Source organism: Pleurodeles waltl, chromosome 3_2 (assembly GCF_031143425.1).
Source record: "Pleurodeles waltl isolate 20211129_DDA chromosome 3_2, aPleWal1.hap1.20221129, whole genome shotgun sequence".
NCBI classification, from domain to species: Eukaryota; Metazoa; Chordata; class Amphibia; order Caudata; family Salamandridae; genus Pleurodeles; species Pleurodeles waltl.
In genome coordinates, this window is record NC_090441.1 from 101,738,124 (window position 1) to 101,757,414 (window position 19,291).

The following is a 19,291-nucleotide window of genomic DNA, read 5'->3' on the forward strand; positions in this document are numbered from 1 at the left end:
ATAACCTGAATATCTTGGACTTGCTGCTTAGGAGGATAGGCCCGAAACTGCACTGTGTCCAGAACAGCTCTAATGAAAGGGAGAATCTGAAAGGGAGTCATGTGGGACTTCGGCATGTTTCTAGTGAACCCAAGCGAATGCAGGAGGTTCCCCATAGACTGAAGGTGGGTGACGACACCCTGGGGCCAAGGAGCCTTCCACAGCCAGTCGTCGAGGGTAAGGGAAGACTGAAACCCCTAACCTGCGTAGATGAGCTGCAACCACTGCCATCACTTTTGTGAACACCTGAGGGGCACTGGTAAGGCCGAAGGGGAGCACTGTTAACTGAAAGAGCTCATGTCCCACCTTGAATCACAAGTAGCGCCTGTGGGCAGACAGAATGGGTATATGGAAATACGCATCCTGCAGGTCCAACGCTACCATCCAGTCTCCTTGGTCTAGGGCAGATACGACCTGAGCCAGAGTGAGTGTTTTGAATTTTTCCTTTTTGAGGAAGAGATTGACGTCCCGCAAATCCAGAATAGGGTAATAGCCCTTGGTTTTTTGGGTTATCAGAAAGTAGTGGGAATAACAACTACTGCCTACTTCTGATATCTGGACCCTTTCTATGGATTTCTTGACCAAGAGAACCGCAACTTCGTCGCAGAGAAAAAACAAGTTATCCTCCATCAGCGGTTCTTTTGATGGAGGCATTGGGGGAGGGGAACACTGGAAGGGGAGGGAATAGCCCTTCTATATGATCTGCAAGACCCAATATCTGATGTTATGGACTGCCAGTGAAGGAGATGAAATTGAATCCTCCCTCCAACTGGATGTACATGGTCTTGCAGAATCACACTAGGAGGGCTTCAAGGCTGTAGAGGTGGGGGGCTGGGTGGCATGTGACTTTTGGCTAGACCTTCTGCAAGGCCAAGATGTTGGCCTTGCAGAGGACAGTGGCTGGTCTGTGGATGGTGTGGTGCCTCGAAAGGGGCAATAGACTGTTGGCGAGGGCCGCCGAGAGGCCCAAGGACTTGGCCATAGCCCGGGAGTCCTTAATGCACTCCAGCGCAGACTTTGTCTTTTTCGCCAAATAGGTGGGACCCATCAAAGGGCATGTTCATGAGGTGTGCCTGGACATCCGCTTTAAAGCCAGATGTATGAAGCCAGGCGTGTCATCGAAGGGCCACTGTCGACATAATCGCTCTACTGAGCCAGTCAGTCACATCCATACCACACCTTCTGGTAAACTTTGCTGCATCTCTCCCGTCCTTAAATGCTCGGGAAAGAATGGCCCACACGTCCTCCTGCACCTGAGGCAGCACCTGCGCCACTGTATCCCACAAAGTGTGGGAAAAATGGCCCAATAGGCATGAGGTGTTTCCCGACCACAATGCCAGGCTATTGGAAGAAAACATCTTCTTCCCAAGCTGGTCCAGCCTCTTGGATTCCCTTTACGGAGGTGCAGAAGGGAAGGATCCATAGGATGTAGATGCTTGGACTACCAAGCTCTCTGGGGTAGGGTGTTGGGTGAGGAAAATAAGGTCGCCCGAGGCGGGCGATAGCGGCGGCCAAATACTCTGTTTACAGGAGCCCCTCTCCTGGGTTGGGACAACGGTCCCAGCAGGACATCAGTGAGGGTTCATTAAAGGGCAACATCAGTTCCGATGTAGAAGTCCCCAGCTGAAGTACCTCTGTCCACGACCTCTGCTGCCCTACGCACCACCATTACATACAGTGCTCTCTCCTCCGTAACCACCATAGGAGGAGAGAGCAAGCTAGTATCTGAAGAGGTGTCCAGTCCACTGGCCACCCCTTGTTCCTCATACTAGTCCAATGGCTCCATGTGGGTTTCTAGAGAGTCCAAAGACCCCTGCCATTCTTCACCAGTGCCTGGCTGTTCAAGAAAATGCTCAGACATAGTTCGGCACCTGTAGGTGCCGTTGGTGCTGAAATCAGCGACATGCAGCGCTGTTCCAGCTCCAGATCATCGGTGATCAGAATAGGGCTCACGCCACAGGTGGTCAATGTTGGGAGCCATGCTGGAGAAAGCTGACTGTCTGAGGCCAGCGCTGTTCCAGATCTGGAATCGGATGCACGTGGCCCCATTAAAGCTGAGGCCGAAGCTGCCCATGTGGATCCTGATTGGACCTCTGCTGACCCTGCAGGGCCTGAGGGCGCTCTGGCGGAGTCGACTCACTCAAAGACAAGGCGCATGGCCTCATAAAACTCTAAGTTGAGCAAGGGGCCGCTCTGGCTTCTGGAAAGGGAGGAAGGCGTGGAGTCGGCCCTCGCATCGGCTCTGCAGAACTGAGCCTGGAACATCGACCTACCTGAGTCGACTCGTCAGCCGACGGGCAAGGCGAAGTCAAAGTCCGCTTGGACTTCTTCTTTTTGTGCCTTTTCCCGAGTGCCTGGAGGACCTTGAGTGGGACGAAGAGGACTTTGGGCCTATGGAACGATCCTGTGACTTTCTCCTCGACCGGGACTGTGACGTCCGAGGAGTCGCGCTGGCCGATGTCGACAGCGGGCCAGCATGAGCTTCAGGTACTGGTCTCTCAAAGCTTTCGGAGCCATGGCCCGGCAGTCCAAGCACAACTTTGAACCGTGGTCTTGCTCAAGACACCATAGACACACTTGGTGTGGATCCGTCACACACATGGCGCAATGGCAGGAACCACACAGCTTGAATCCGGTCTTTCTCAAGGTCATCCTCGCACAGACGCAAAAAGTCTTGTTCAAAATGTAAAAAAAAGACCTGTCGAAAAAGACAGAGGGTAGCTCTGTTGCAGATCTGCACTTAACCAGCACAGAAGGAAAAGAAATGACGTTTGCGCTCTTGGGTGGTGGCTTTATAGGTGACCGTGACATCACAGTCAGCCCCAACGACACGGACGAATCCACACAGATCCGAGCAACGCCACCCAGCAGTGCACTCAAGGGTATTGCTCAGCAAAAGTTCTGGATTCCAAGCTGACGTCTGGAAATTCTAAAGGTAAGGAATCTGCAGCTAGAAGTCTCTATCAGATAATAGACTATAGGGATGTGCAGATTGAATTGGAACGTCCTGCTGGAAGAACTCTGGTTATGAGTAGATCAGAGGTCGGTTCTAACACCACAGTTCATGTTCACATGATTACACAACCTTTGATAATTGTATGTGTTTTTTTTTTGGTTTTTTTGCGAGCCGGAGATGGGGACTATTGGGAAGAACGCACACTTGATGCTGTATGTGAATGGAAAGTGAGCCAAATGACAGCCTAATGTTATATTGTTTGCATTTTTTTTAACTGGGGCTGTACTACCAGTTTTATTTGTTGTTCATGTTCAAACTGGGGACAATTTGGGCTCATTATCTAGCAAAAAATATAAGGAGGCAGATTGTGAAGAATACTTCCAAGATGCTTGAAATCTGTGCTATGATTTATTATTCAGTGCCAAGTTACTCATACAGTGAAACACAATATGAAATCTGAATAAAAAGCTAAACAAAACATACTTGATCATGGGTGAGTGCAGCATCTAGTATGGCTTCTGCATTTTTTTTCTCAAGTGAGTTGGAAGTTTTGTCTGGTGCACAGCTAAGCCTCAGAGTAGCCGACAGACAGGTGCTTGGAGGTTGGTGACTTGTTGTTTTATCTTGTTTTCTCATGAGATTTCATCATCGTTTTAGACAAAGCGCAAAGGCTTTTTCCTCTTTGGCAGTGCATCAACATCTAACCGCGGATTCGTCACTCTTTGAATATTCCCCAGGCATCAGACAAGATCAAGCAAATCTTTAGTAGTGCCTCTGCAATGACATCAGACCTCTCCAGACTCGACATGCAGAGCAGCATATAAGTTACACCCATGCCCACAGAAGCCATTTGCTGTCTAGGCTGTCCGCGCCTGCAGACACATAGGCCATTAGCAGATTTGCTGTGTCCAGTGAGCAAATCTCTAGACTTGCAACCTTTTTTGATAGAGAAAGGAGCTCTGTTCACAGAACAGGGGCGATGGGAGGGTTAGTGAGAAAGGGAAGTAGCTTGTTCTGATGTTTTTAACTGCAGTTCACCACCTTGTGAATAGATACCAAAGCAGTACCCTCCCTGTGTGGGTTTTGTGAAGTGGGTCAGAGCAAAAAGTCTTACAAGTTTGAACAGAGTTAACCTTCTCAAGCCTGGATGTCCAGGCAGTAATGCTTGGTAAATGTATGAAGCGCCTCCCATGTAGCATGCTGGCAAATATCCAGAACAGGCACTCTGAGTGCGAATGCAGTGGTAGCAGCATTTGCTCTGATGAAATGAGCCTGAAAGCTGTCTGGGGGCTGCTTCTTGGCCAATCCATAGCAGACTTTGATACAGAGCACGAGAGATGGTTCTCTTCTGTACTGCCATGAGGAATGTAAGGATTAGATTCAGGTCCCACTAAGGCATAGTAAAAGGATAGGCGTAAACGTATGTTGCAAATCTTTTTTTTTTTTTTAAAGAAAAAAAAAAAGGTTGTTTAAATAAAGGGACTGATCAGACAACTGCAAAAAAGCCTACAGAGCAGACAAGTAACCTTTAACTATACCCAAGGCAAGTCCTTGCTATGGCTAGGAACAAAAAAAAAACACTATGTAGAGTTTGATCTGAAGTGGGTCAATCTGCCAAGTAACAAAGCCACAAATTTGCCATAATGGCAGGTGTTTTAGCCTGTGTTGGAAAATGGGTTATTGGTAAGGGCAGGTAGGTACCTACACCTAGCAACAAGCCACTAACCTCCACCTAGGTACAGTTAGGTCTCAGTAAATTAATCCCAGCTCAACCCTTGGTAGCTTGGCAACGAGCGTCAAGGCTTAACTTAGGAGACAAAGTGTAAAGCATTCAAATATCACAAAACAGTATTCAAATAAAACACAGGAAACAGTTTAAAAATCCAAAACCACTTTATAAAAATAGTTTATATTTTTATCTTTAAAATGACACAAAAACGATTAAAATCGGTTCAGGGGAACCGGAGATATGAATTTTTAAAGAATTATTACTTTTCTAGCGCTTAGAAACAAAAAGCGCCAATCGGGTCATCTGGTTGCACCTCGACCGGGGCAAAGTCAAACTTTCAGGCCGACCGCGATGGAGCCCTGCTCGGCTACAGGTCGCGGGAGGCCTCGGTTAAAAAGTTACCTTCTGACTTAGTCTTTATTTTGAAGTTTTTCTTCACCGGGACGAACCTGCCAGTTGAATCCGACCTCCTGGAGCCCTTGTCCGGATACGCGATGTGGGTTTCCTCGGTGGAGACTTTTACCTTCGGACTTAGTCGTTTTTTCGAGATGAAAATCCTTCGACCGGGGTAAACCTGGATCTTGATCCGACGTCCATGGAGCCCTTCTCGGATACGATGGCTGGGAGGTCCCGGTCAACTTTTTACCTTCGGACTTAGTCTCTTTTTTGGATGTTTTTCTTTACCGGGACGAACCACGAAGTCAGGCCGGGTCGCGGTTGAGGCAAGCCGGCTAGAATTTCCGCGGCGGGTCGGTCCCTCTCTGGAGCTTTTTTCCAAAAATTCTCAAATCTTTTCCAAACTTCTGGGGCTTCACCCAGATGTTCTTTTAAGGTTCTTTTGGGGTCCACAGCTCACCCCAAGGGTCCAGAAGTTCTGTGATGGTCCTTGGGGGGTGCGGACTTCAACTCCCAGAATGCACCTGGCGCAAACTCCTTTTTGGCCACTGGACAGTGGTCAGCTGGTCGCTTTCTTCAGGAGTTGGTGCAGGGGACACTGGTTTAGCAATTTTTCACCTGTAGCAAACAGGGAGTCCCTCCTTGAACCAGTTGAAGCCAGGCAAAGTCCTTCTTGTGGTGAAGCCCAAGTGTGCAGCTGGTGCAGTCCTTCTGAGTGCAGGGTCCAGGTGCAGGCCAGGGGTCCAGCAGGGCAGTCCTTCTTCTTCTTTAGTTCCTTTCTTGTTGAATTCTGGAGGGGATCTGAGGTGTGGGTGCAGGTCTGCCAGTTTTATCCTTGCTCCTGGGTGAAAAGCAGGGGGGCCCTGGTTCTCCAATCAGGGACAGGGTCGTCCCCCTGTGATGACCACTTCCTGGGAAGTGTGGCAAAAATCCATCCCAGAAGGCAACAGTCTCTAAAAATCCAACATGGATGAATCTGATTTTTGGAGGTTACATCTGGCTGAGCCCACCCACTGGTGTGGCTAAAAATCATAAACACACCCCTCTCCTGCCCTCTCCTAATCTAATCAAGGGGGCACCTAGCTGTCTGGGGTTGCAGGATGTGGGGGTGTTGCTGGGTGCTGCAAATGTCCTTCTCTGCCTTTGAAGACCAGTTTGGCAGCCCTCCCCCTTCCTGCCTCACCATCTGCTGAGGGGAGATTCTCTCCCCCAAGCACATTCCTTTGTGTGAAGCCTGGCCACTTCACACCTCATCAAGGCAGCCTGGCAGAAGCTGCTGCAGGCTGGCCAATCAGAGCACAGCAGCAAAAACAATGCAGAGCTGAAATTGGCAACTTTTTAGGTAAAGTCTAAACTTTTTACCTGAACTAGTTATATTAAATCCAACAACTGGAAGTTGTAGGATTTATTACAACAATTAATTTGATACCAAATTCTTGGTATGCAACATTTAAGGAGACTTTGAAATTTAAAATAAAGTCTGCCCATTCTAGCCTATGAAGGCCATTTACTTCAATGAGGGAAAAACGAATTTGGCTGTTTTTACCTCACCAGGGCTTATAAATCTATTTTTATAAAGTCCCTGCTTATAGTTACATGGCACCCAGCCTTAGGGGCACATAGGGCACACCTTAGGGGTGACTTATATGTAAAAATAAGGTAGTTTAAGACTTTGGAAGTACCTTTAATTCCAAAGTCGAATTTGCATATAACTTTAATTTAAAAGCAGCCAGCAAGGCAGGCTTGCTTCTAAAATGACACTGGCACCTCAGCAATGCACCTAGGTGTGCACCACCTATGCTGTGGTCCCTAAACCTACATGCCCTACCATATACTAGGGACTTATAGGTAGGTTAACTTAGCCACTTATAATTAGCCTAATTTGCATATCCATTTTACACAGAGCACAGGCCCTGGGACTGGTTAGCAGTACCCAGGGCACCTTTAAAGTCAGGAAAACACCAGCAAAAAGTGGAAAATGGGGGCAAAAAGTTATGGGGCCTCTGCAATCAGCCCTGTTTTCTCACACAACCCCCCCCCCCCCCAGCCCACACGCCCAGGAGACTCAGCCCAACCCTGGGAGAGTCTTCCTGGCTTGTTAGGCGAGGAAGACAGTGAAGAAAACTGGCTGTCCCTTTGCAGGGCCTACTCTGCCTTATATCCTCCTGTCAGGGTCACTCCCTATGGGTAGTGAAGCCATCCCAACAGTAAAAGGACCCAACTCAAACTGAAACTTCCCTCTAGGGGGGTCTTCCTCCTTTCTCTCTGCCAACTTGGGTAGTGAGGTGCCCACCTCCCCTACTCCAAACTTTGCTAGGGCAACACCTAGCTTACCCAAAGAGGTCACCCAACACTTGAGCAACCCCACCATGACCAATAGGGTCAGGGGGCCTAATTTGCTATTGGCCCTGGGTTCTGCCTCCCAGGCCAAGTACATTGCTGCCAGAAAGGCTAGCACCCAGCAGAGGCTACTGACAGCTGTCAGTACCCAGAACCACACCCTAAGCTCTCCACTGACAGGTGGCTGAGCTGCTTTAGGGGCATCTTTGGGGTCCTGGCACCCCTCTTGCTGTCTAGAGTGGGGGGCTACCACCTCCTGTGGCAGACACCCTCCTTCCACTCTCCCTACTGTCAGTGCAGGGGCAACACCTTGCATCTGGACAGCTGCCTGACTACTCAGGACTTCCTTGGGGTCAGGTGAGGCCTCACCAGTGCCAACTCTGGGCTCCCCCCTTACTGGGGCAGAAGGCCCTTGGCTCCCTGGAACTCTCTTTAAGAGTGGCCTACCCTTCCTTTTCTTCTTTCTTTTTCTTGGGGACCCCTGTCTCCTAACTGTAGGGACTGACTCCCCAGGACTTTGGGTTGGGGGGGCGCCCTGGGCGACCACCCCATCTGTGACCAGACTCACCTCTGGGAGGTCATTGCCCAGGATACAATCTAGGGGAAGGTCAGCACTGACTACCACCCTAATCCAGTCAAGGATACCCTCCCTCTCTAGGGGCACTATGGCTACAGGTTTGGAGGTGACCTCCCCTGTGGCTATCCTGACTTTCTTTGTCTTTCCTGGGACATACATGTCTGGGGTCACTAACCGGTCTCTCACTATAGTGTGACTGGCACAGGTGTCTCTCAGGCCAGTGGTAGGGATCCCATTCACTTGAATGTGGTGGAAGTGCCTACTCCCACCCTCAGGGATCACCAACTTACCATCTGGTCCTGTCTCCCAGCTCAATGCTAGGAGGACTTCATCATCTGAGGAATCCTCCTCTATGGCTACACTGGACAGCCCAGTGCTAACCACCTTCTTTGGACAGGCTGCATCTCCTCTGAAGTGACCTGTCAGCTGACAGTCAAAGCAAGCCCTACTGTCCAAGAGTTTTTTTAACCCTGGGTCTCCCTGTCTCTGCTTGTCAGAGTGGGAGTGGGATTTACTCTCCTCCTTCTTAGGGTTCTGGGGTACAGAGGGAGTCTCTGTGGTGGGCTTACCACCTCCCTCCTTAGGTTTTTGGGGACCTGTCCCCCCCTTCTTGGAGTCTCCCCCCTGGGACTTGACAACCACCCTGGTTCTCAACCACTCATCAGCTGCCTCCCCTAGCTCTCTAGGGTTGGTCTGCTGAGAGTCCACTAGATGCTGGCGTAACCTTTCTTGGGTACAATTGGTCAAGATGTGCTCTCTCATGATCAGATTGTATAACCCCTCATAAGTATCTACTTTGTTACCAATAATCCAGCCCTCTAGTGCCTTTAGTGAAATGTCCACAAAGTCAACCCAAGACTGGGTACTGACCTTCTGGGTGTCCCTGAACTTCATTCTATATTGCTCTGGGGTCAGACCAAACTTCTTGGCTAAGCACCTCTTCATACTAGGGTATGAATCTGCCTCCTCCCCCCTTAAGGTCAGAAGCCTATCCCTCCCTGAGTTGGGGACCAACTCCCACAAAAGGGAACCCCAGTATTGAGGCCTAACCCTTCTCATTTGGAGTGCCCTCTCAAAGGCCCCCAGCCACTTATCTATGTCATCCCCCTCTACATAAGCAGGAACTACCCCCTTGGGTAATCTGGGGCAAACTCCCCCACCCATGGACACCTCAGCTTCTTTATCGCTGCCTCCATCTCTTTTCTCTTTGTATGCCCACTTTTTCTTTTCTAGGGCCAGCTTCTCTGCTTCCAAAGCTATGTATGCTAGCTGGGCCTCCAGCTCTCTTTCTCTGATGGATGGGTTCTCTCCTCCTGAAAGGACCCCCTTCCCACCACTAGCTTTGGATCTGCCCCTAGTGACTGTGTTTACTGAGGACCGTTCTTCCTCATCCTCACTTGGGCTCAGATGCCTTCCCTCCCCTGAGTGGTTAGAGCTTGCATCCTCCCTTCTTTCTCCCTCCTCTGGAGCTTCTTCTGACTCTACCTCTTGGGCCTCAGCCCATGCTGTCAGGGATGTGATCAGGATTTGCTTCCTGAGATCAGTGGTTGCAGGCAACCCTCTTTCAATACACAACCCCCTAAGCTGGACTACTGTCAGTGTGGGTAGGCTAGCCAGATCAAGCTCCATGGTTCCCTAGTTTTGTGTCAACAAAAACTTTTTGCAAAAATTGGAAACAAGAATTTAGAAAAATTACAAAAATTCAATAATTGAAATTAATCCAAATTAGAAATTAAAAACAATTTTTGCACTAGGACAATTTAAAGGATTTTTAATTTGTTTTACCTAAAACTGTAACGTGATATTGAACACAAGTACAGGATCCCGTCGCTGCTTCCAATTATGTTGGAAAATGGGTTATTGGTAAGGGCAGGTAGGTACCTACACCTAGCAACAAGCCACTAACCTCCACCTAGGTACAGTTAGGTCTCAGTAAATTAATCCCAGCTCAACCCTTGGTAGCTTGGCAACGAGCGTCAAGGCTTAACTTAGGAGACAAAGTGTAAAGCATTCAAATATCACAAAACAGTATTCAAATAAAACACAGGAAACAGTTTAAAAATCCAAAACCACTTTATAAAAATAGTTTATATTTTTATCTTTAAAATGACACAAAAACGATTAAAATCGGTTCAGGGGAACCGGAGATATGAATTTTTAAAGAATTATTACTTTTCTAGCGCTTAGAAACAAAAAGCGCCAATCGGGTCATCTGGTTGCACCTCGACCGGGGCAAAGTCAAACTTTCAGGCCGACCGCGATGGAGCCCTGCTCGGCTACAGGTCGCGGGAGGCCTCGGTTAAAAAGTTACCTTCTGACTTAGTCTTTATTTTGAAGTTTTTCTTCACCGGGACGAACCTGCCAGTTGAATCCGACCACCTGGAGCCCTTGTCCGGATACGCAATGTGGGTTTCCTCGGTGGAGACTTTTACCTTCGGACTTAGTCGTTTTTTCGAGATGAAAATCCTTCGACCGGGGTAAACCTGGATCTTGATCCGACGTCCATGGAGCCCTTCTCGGATACGATGGCTGGGAGGTCCCGGTCAACTTTTTACCTTCGGACTTAGTCTCTTTTTTGGATGTTTTTCTTTACCGGGACGAACCATGAAGTCAGGCCGGGTCGCGGTTGAGGCAAGCCGGCTAGAATTTCCGCGGCGGGTCGGTCCCTCTCTGGAGCTTTTTTCCAAAAATTCTCAAATCTTTTCCAAACTTCTGGGGCTTCACCCAGATGTTCTTTTAAGGTTCTTTTGGGGTCCACAGCTCACCCCAAGGGTCCAGAAGTTCTGTGATGGTCCTTGGGGGGTGCGGACTTCAACTCCCAGAATGCACCTGGCGCAAACTCCTTTTTGGCCACTGGACAGTGGTCAGCTGGTCGCTTTCTTCAGGAGTTGGTGCAGGGGACTCTGGTTTAGCAATTTTTCACCTGTAGCAAACAGGGAGTCCCTCCTTGAACCAGTTGAAGCCAGGCAAAGTCCTTCTTGTGGTGAAGCCCAAGTGTGCAGCTGGTGCAGTCCTTCTGAGTGCAGGGTCCAGGTGCAGGCCAGGGGTCCAGCAGGGCAGTCCTTCTTCTTCTTTAGTTCCTTTCTTGTTGAATTCTGGAGGGGATCTGAGGTGTGGGTGCAGGTCTGCCAGTTTTATCCTTGCTCCTGGGTGAAAAGCAGGAGGGCCCTGGTTCTCCAATCAGGGACAGGGTCGTCCCCCTGTGATGACCACTTCCTGGGAAGTGTGGCAAAAATCCATCCCAGAAGGCAACAGTCTCTAAAAATCCAACATGGATGAATCTGATTTTTGAAGGTTACATCTGGCTAAGCCCATCCACTGGTGTGGCTAAATATCATAAACACACCCCTCTCCTGCCCTCTCCTAATCTAATCAAGGGGGCACCTAGCTGTCTGGGATTGCAGGATGTGGGGGTGTTGCTGGGTGCTGCAAATGTCCTTCTCTGCCTTTGAAGACCAGTTTGGCAGCCCTCCCCCTTCCTGCCTCACCATCTGCTGAGGGGAGATTCTCTCCCCCAAGCACATTCCTTTGTGTGAAGCCTGGCCACTTCACACCTCATCAAGGCAGCCTGGCAGAAGCTGCTGCAGGCTGGCCAATCAGAGCACAGCAGCAAAAACAATGCAGAGCTGAAATTGGCAACTTTTTAGGTAAAGTCTAAACTTTTTACCTGAACTAGTTATATTAAATCCAACAACTGGAAGTTGTAGGATTTATTACAACAATTAATTTGATACCAAATTCTTGGTATGCAACATTTAAGGAGACTTTGAAATTTAAAATAAAGTCTGCCCATTCTAGCCTATGAAGGCCATTTACTTCAATGAGGGAAAAACGAATTTGGCTGTTTTTACCTCACCAGGGCTTATAAATCTATTTTTATAAAGTCCCTGCTTATAGTTACATGGCACCCAGCCTTAGGGGCACATAGGGCACACCTTAGGGGTGACTTATATGTAAAAATAAGGTAGTTTAAGACTTTGGAAGTACCTTTAATTCCAAAGTCGAATTTGCATATAACTTTAATTTAAAAGCGGCCAGCAAGGCAGGCTTGCTTCTAAAATGACACTGGCACCTCAGCAATGCACCTAGGTGTGCACCACCTATGCTGTGGTCCCTAAACCTACATGCCCTACCATATACTAGGGACTTATAGGTAGGTTAACTTAGCCACTTATAATTAGCCTAATTTGCATATCCATTTTACACAGAGCACAGGCCCTGGGACTGGTTAGCAGTACCCAGGGCACCTTTAAAGTCAGGAAAACACCAGCAAAAAGTGGAAAATGGGGGCAAAAAGTTATGGGGCCTCTGCAATCAGCCCTGTTTTCTCACAGCCTGGTTGTCACAATAACATCAACAACCTCAGGAAGGAGGTTGAATGCAGTTAACTGCTGCTGCTCGATCTCCCAGAAAGGAGGTGAAGAAGAGAGTGCAGGCTTGGGTACAAGACTCTGCCCTGCAACAGAAGACCCACTGGAAGCTGCAGCCTGATCGGGGATCAGATGCTTATGCCCAGGAGTTCTGGGCAATGGCTTGGGCCTGGTTGTTCTTGATCTTCTTTAGGAGTCGGAGCAGGAGAGGTAGCAGCAGAAAAACATACATCCTGAGCTCCACTCTAGGCAGAATGCGTCTCAGAGAGAAAGCTGTCTGCTTCTGTAACAATTAAAAAAAGAAAATGTGACAAGGTTGTTAGTGTTAGTGGGGAGTAACTGCCATTCGTGATCCGCTAGGCGTTGGTGGCTGAGTTTGTCTGCCTGAGCGTTTATAGATCCTGACAGGTGATGTATCACCAGGATAATCCCCTGGTGTTCTAGTCACTTCCCACCACACCCTGCTTGTAGTACCACAGAGTGGTGGTGTTGTGCGTTAGCACCTGCACTAGCCTTCCTTTGATGGATGGTAGTGAGACTTTCAAATCCAGGCTGATGGCCTGGAACTCCAGGAAGTTTATTTGAAGGAGGGCTTCTGCAGGAGAACAGATGCCTCTGATTTCCACTTCTCACAGATGGCTTCCACAACCCAGAAGCAATACTTTGTTAGCCACTGTCAGCTCTGGGTGGGGTACGTAAAGAGGTCTGCTGCTGACTCAGTCGTGGCCAAGCAGCCACAAATGCAGATTGTCAACAATCCCCTCTGAAATCTGGTTGTGATTGGAGAGATCCCCCCCCGATGCTGTGTTCACTGGGACTTCAAAACCTGCTACAGAGCCCACATATGCCATATGGCATGCTTGATCAGCAGGATGCAAGATGCAGTCAGTCTCAGAGCCATCCTCACTGAGAGCCAAGCCAAAGGCTGAAACATTAGGAACACAGCCAAAATGTCCTGGACTCTTTGCTCTGGGGGAGAAGGCACAAAAACATACAGTGTCCAGAATAGCTCAGAAGAAAGGAGCATTTCCAAAGTAGTCAGGTGTGACTTTGGCACATTGATAGTGATACCCAAGGATGTTAAAAGGTTTGCCATAGTCTGGACATGGGTTACGTTCCTGGGTTCAAGGTATGTGAAGACTGGTACCCTGACCTCATAGATGTGCTGCAACCACCACCATCACTTTCGTGATCACCTGAGGAGCACTGATGAGACCAAAGTATAGCACAGTGTAATTAAGGTGCTCCTGCCCCACTGTGATCCGCAGATAGTGTGTGGAGCCTGCAGTACAGGGATGTGGAAATAAGCATCCTGCAGGTTCAGCGCTGCCATCCAGTCTCCAGGGTTGAGGGCAGACAAGACCTGGGCCAGAGTGAGCATCCTGAATTTGTCCTTTCTCAGAAAGACATTGAAAGGGTGAAGATCTACAATAGGATGAAGGTATCCATCCATTGTGAACACCAAAATGTAGTGGGAGTAGCAACCAGAGAAAATGTCCAATGCCAGTTTCCTCTCTATGCTCCTTTTGGCCAAATGGGCCTGCACTTTGTGCTGTAAGAGGAACAAATGGTCTTCTGTCAGTTGCTGTGAGGGTGGTGAAAGGTGCAGTGGGGTAAAAAGAAACAGATTGGCGTAACCCTTCTAGGCATCTTGTAGGACCCAATTGTTTGAAGTGATGACGGGCCACCTTGGGAGATAATTCCTGATCCTGCCTCAGACAGGATAGCTGTGTATCTTGAAGGACACACTAAAGACGTTTTGCAGCTTTAGCAACTGAAGGGGCAGGGGACTCTACTGCACGCTGCGCCTGTTGCTTGCGATGTCTGTGTGTACTGCTGCCTCTGCCATGAAAAGGCTGTGGGGTCTGCTGAGCTGGTTGTATGGGTGGTTGGTGGCGGCGGTAATGAAAACTCCTAACAGCCACGGCAGGGGGCAGAGCTGCTGATGGAACTGATGTGCCGGTGCATACTGGCCCAAGGAGCCCTTTGTGGCCCTGCTGTCTTTGAAGCTTGAGAGAGGCGTCTGCCTTCTTGCCATACATGCATCAAAGTTGATGTCAATTAAGGAAGATTGCACATCCCTGGAGAAGCCTGTAGACCTCAGCCAGGCGTATCTCCTAAGTGTCACACTGCTGCTAGTTGCCCAACCTAGACAATTTGTGGTATCCAACCCACAATGAATCGTGAAGTTTGCCACATAACAACCCCTCTAAATTGCTTGTATAAGGGTGGGGTGCAAGTCATCTGGTACAGCATGCAGGACCTGAGCTACGGAATCCCAAAGGGCATGACTATAGTGGCCCAGTAGACACCTGACAACGATTAATCGTAAGGCCATTCTGGCTGAGGAGAACATACACTTCCCAAAGGTTTCAAGGGTCTTGGATTCTTTATTGGGTGAGGTTGTAGGAGAGGCAGTAGGGTTGACATTCCACCTCCAAGCTTTCTGGAGTTGGATATTGTGTTCAGACAGCCAGATTGTCTGGGGCAGTGTGGTGGAGCCATGCTGTCTGTCTGTTTACTAGGGATCCCTAAAATGGCTTTGCCTTTATGCCATTAACGGTGTCTGTGAGGGCCTTCTTTGGTGCAAGGGAAATGTATCAGAATTTGATAGGTCACAAAGGCTGCCTTGGCCTCAGTTGAAGCAGAGTCAACTTAAAGTGGGAGAGCACAATAGGTTGCACTTTGCCATCTGGCATCGATGTCATAAGCATGGGCGTTGATGCTCTTGGATCTGGCGTGGATTGTGTTGCCAAGACTGACATTGCACTGAAGCTTGTGTGGGACCCGTATCAGGTCCAGAGGTTCCAGCTGGCTCAAAGAATGTATTCTCTGGTGGAGTTCCAGGTGGAGGTCCTCTTGGTTCCTTGGGGCTGCAGGTGCACCAAATGGAGCCAACAGCATGGCGAATAGATGCAGCATAGCTTCATGGAAATCGTGGATTTGCTGCGGTTTCGCTGAGGGACAAGTTGGGTTCCCCCTGGACAACAGAGTTCAGGTGCGAGACCCAATAGGCACTTTTACTCCCTTGCACCTTGTCCAGAGTTCGAGAGTGTTGGCAAGGGACAGAGTCCTTCTTGGACTTCTTGTAGGTCCTCATCTGGTGGCATAGAAAGAAAGGAACTGATGTCAGTGTGCATGGGTGGCGCTTGTATGTGGCTCCACACATCAGTTTGGAGTGGAACGATATTGGCACAGAGCTGCACAATGCAACCTGCTGGTAGCTAGGGTACTACTAAAGATTTTCCAGCACCAGTTTGACTCCTACGGAATATTCAAAAGGTGAGGAATCTGCTGTTAAAAGTATCCATCTGCAAAGAGAACCAGCCATAGATTGAAGTTTGTGGAAAGGAATCATCGATACCTGGAGCCATTTGATGGGAACTAGCATTGCTAGAAGTTTGGAGGAGGAAAGCAGTGTCATGGGCATTCTGGGGAAATGCACAGAAGTACATTGGAGCAACTCGAAGGGAACCAGCAGAAGGGAACCCAAACTAGGAGCCTGGAGGGGAGAAGTGGCCATACTTGAAAACAGGGAAAGTGCACTTGATTCCCTGTGTACATGGTGAAGGGAACAGTGATTGGGAGATAGAACAGTGGACACAGTCACTCTGAGACTGTATGGAGGAAATCCAGCCATAATGTGAATAAATAAGAGAAAGATTCCAAATAAAGGGAGCAAGTGATATTAATAGCTAGTTCAATGGAGGAGCTACTCCTGTTGTAAGGCAGGGTAAGGAATTGGACCACACACTTTTATGTAGGATTCAGCCAAATATGTAAACATGTATGGTAGTATAACACTGTAGTAAACAGTAATTGGCATGGCCCCCTTTAAAACCATACTTTTCTTTCATAACAGTGAAGGGGAAGGTTATGTTTCTTATACTTATACAGGCTTGTGTTTATTAATGGCTTAATGTGAACCATTATGTAGAAGATTAACTGACTTAAAAGTGATAATCAGATGCTCTTTACATTTCAGCTCATACATTCAGTGAAAACGGAAACTGAAGGCAAACCTGCAGTCAATGGAAGTTACTTGGCCCGAGTCAAGCCTTCTGATGGAGATTATGTTCTGGAGAAATACAGTGAAAAATACAGCGACTGTGACTTTGGATTGATGTCCAATCTGTATGCCAGTGAGGGAAAACCTGGAAAGGTAACTGCTCTGTTTCAGTCTCAATGTGCTACTTTGGGAACCATTCCTTTGGGCCTAGACTAGAGGAAGGGGGTAGCAGGACATTTGGCCAAATAAGCTGGATTTCCTGCCTGCCCTCCTCATGGTTCCAGGGGAATGTGAAGTCCTTGATTGTGTAACCGCCAGCTGGCCCTACCATCAGGAACTCTAACATGGCAGAACCAAAACCAGTGGAGCTACCATTGGCGGTCTACAATTTAAGGCAGCACCTCTTACACCATTTCCACCTACATTCTCCCTATATAGAAGAACCATGTAAAACCATGTCCGTTCTGGACAGCTAAGTCCTGAAATATATCCCAAATGCTAGGGGAGACCTCTAGCATGTTTGGGCCTTAGTTATGCTGTCTCTGAAGATGAACACCCTTCTTTGTGGGTCTATCATGAGAAATAACATAAGGGATGCCCAGTCCAGCATGCTTTCATGGTATTGCAGACCTGCTGTCACATTGAGAATCCCTGTCCCTTTCAAAGCAAATTGTGCAATTGACAAGTGAGCTGTTTCAATGGGAAAACTCTTCATTGGCTTTGCGGACATTATGTGTTAGGCTCTGCGTCTGCCAAATCGCTCTGTTCTGCCAAATCAGTTGTACGGTGGTCAGGCTGCTTTAATGTTAAGTGGGGCGCTAAAAATCATTTTTAATGTGTAGTTTCTTTTCACAATTATGTTGCTGCCGACTTGAGAGGTGGAGACAATTTCTAACACTTACATGATCAGTTACACCATGGAGGTAAAATCTAATGCAAGACCATCCTGGCACTAATTACATTTTCACTGAGCACAGCGTGTGTTATTCCACCTGTTTCATAGCTCATTGGTAGATCATGGGGTATAAGGTGTGCAAATGGGTTTTGAGGCAATTTTACACACGTTTATTACCCATTCCTTAAGATTTAGATCTTTCTATAGGTGCAGGTCCCTTGAACAATTCCATTTGATTTGGCGTCATCCTCTTTGATGGCAAAGGAGGCTCTTGAGGTAGAACAAAATATCTGCATTTTCTGCTCTCCGTTTAGATTTTTCAGCTTGTCTGGTGTGGTAAGACTGGGAAGAATGGGAAGTACTGCATCATTCTGAGGAGTAGGGAGTAGGCTTTGTTGATGAAAGTTCCTTTCCCATGATAGGGCATGCAAAGCATTGTAGGTGGTTGGACTGAATGAACGGAAGCCATCAAATGGAAGTATGATTGATCTGATAGGTCTACTGTAAATCCATATTACTGTAGCCTCATATATGGATCTCCACAGAGAACTGGGGACAATGTTTTGTATAACCTGCAATGCATCGTGAGTTCAAGAGGAAGATTTCAGTTTTGTTTTGCCACCTTAAAGGTGACTTCAGGGAATACGCTTCTAGTTGGTGTATCTGTACAATCGACAAGTTCCTGCCTGCTCATTCCAAATGAAATTACACATTCTGCCTTACACTGTGAGCAGAGACGTTATACAAACCTTTGCATCTCAAGTGAAAGGGACATCTTTGTATGAGATACAGTCCACTGTATGTTTGCCCGATCTCAAGCTTTTGCATATTGATAGTGAAACTCAGAGCTGCCTCTTTCCTCCTCCTCAGTGTGTTTAGACAACTAATGACTGTGCTGGGGATGTGCATGGAGACCAGAGGGAATCCTTTATTGAGGACCTTGATTTTCCATGTACTGCTTTGGGAACCACATGGTTGCAGTGAGGTCTCCTCTAATGCACCATAGTTAGCTCCATGGTTTTAGGCTCCTTAGCCAGAGCTGGCTTTACATTACATCCCTTGACTAGCAAATGAAGAGCCAAACAAAATAGTATACCCTTCTTCTGATGTGAGGGTTTCTCCTTCTGAATTAAAATTAAGTCAAGATCTTCTCCTTTTAAGGCCAGGTCTCATTCTGAGGGTATATTTCCTTCCTTATGGGACTAGAGGCTAGGTCTCCTATGTTTGAAGCTGGGTCTCCTGTGTCTGGACCTCAGTTCCTTTCTTTCTGGAGTTAGGTCTCCTTTTTCTGTTGATACATTTCTTCCAAGAAAAGGTCTGATTCTTATGCGACTCAGGGCCTAATTTAGAGTTTGCCGGATGGATTACTCCATCTCAAACCTGATGGATATCCCATCTGCCGTATTACAATCTCCATAGGCTATAATGGGATTGTAATACGGCAGACAGGATAGCTGTCACATCAATGATGGAGTAACCCCCTCTGCCAAAATCTAAACCAGGCCCCATGTCTTCTCTGTTACCGGCTAGGTTTAGCTCAACCATTTTGGCAATGTCCAGATGTTCTCAGTCACGTAATGGAAGTGCGCCTGAGAATCCCAGCTGAATCTCTTGCTCTAGAGTGAGAGCATATACACCTAGACAGACCAGGACAGTGGAGTAACAGCAACAACCTACAATAGGAGGTTGCCACTAGCTGATACCTGGTAGCTAGTAAAAACGAATAAAAACTCCTAGGGTCAGGCACATAGGCCTATTAAGACAACTATTACTCTTTCTGCATACTTTATCACCAGCCATTTACAAAGCAGGCATGCATTCTGGCATCCATGGTTCGTGGAGCTGCTACTCTTTGAAGAAGCAGATAGCCTGTAACACACCAATCCATGTTGAAGGGGTAACAGAAGAATCCAGTGGAGAGTGTAGCTTATTTACTATCTATATATTCTTCAAACTCAGACATTTTTCCTGGAACATTGA

At 47.8% G+C, this 19,291-nt stretch overlaps 1 protein-coding gene across 1 annotated transcript in view; it reads left to right on the plus strand.

Moving 5' to 3' along the window:
* LOC138286546 (ester hydrolase C11orf54 homolog) overlaps positions 1-19,291 on the plus strand; it is a 76,997-nt gene that overhangs the window by 47,543 nt on the left and 10,163 nt on the right. Inside the window, exon 6 of the mRNA XM_069226924.1 lies at positions 16,393-16,569. Coding sequence (XP_069083025.1) covers positions 16,393-16,569 — 177 coding nt within the window. The remainder of the gene's footprint in view (positions 1-16,392; positions 16,570-19,291) is intronic.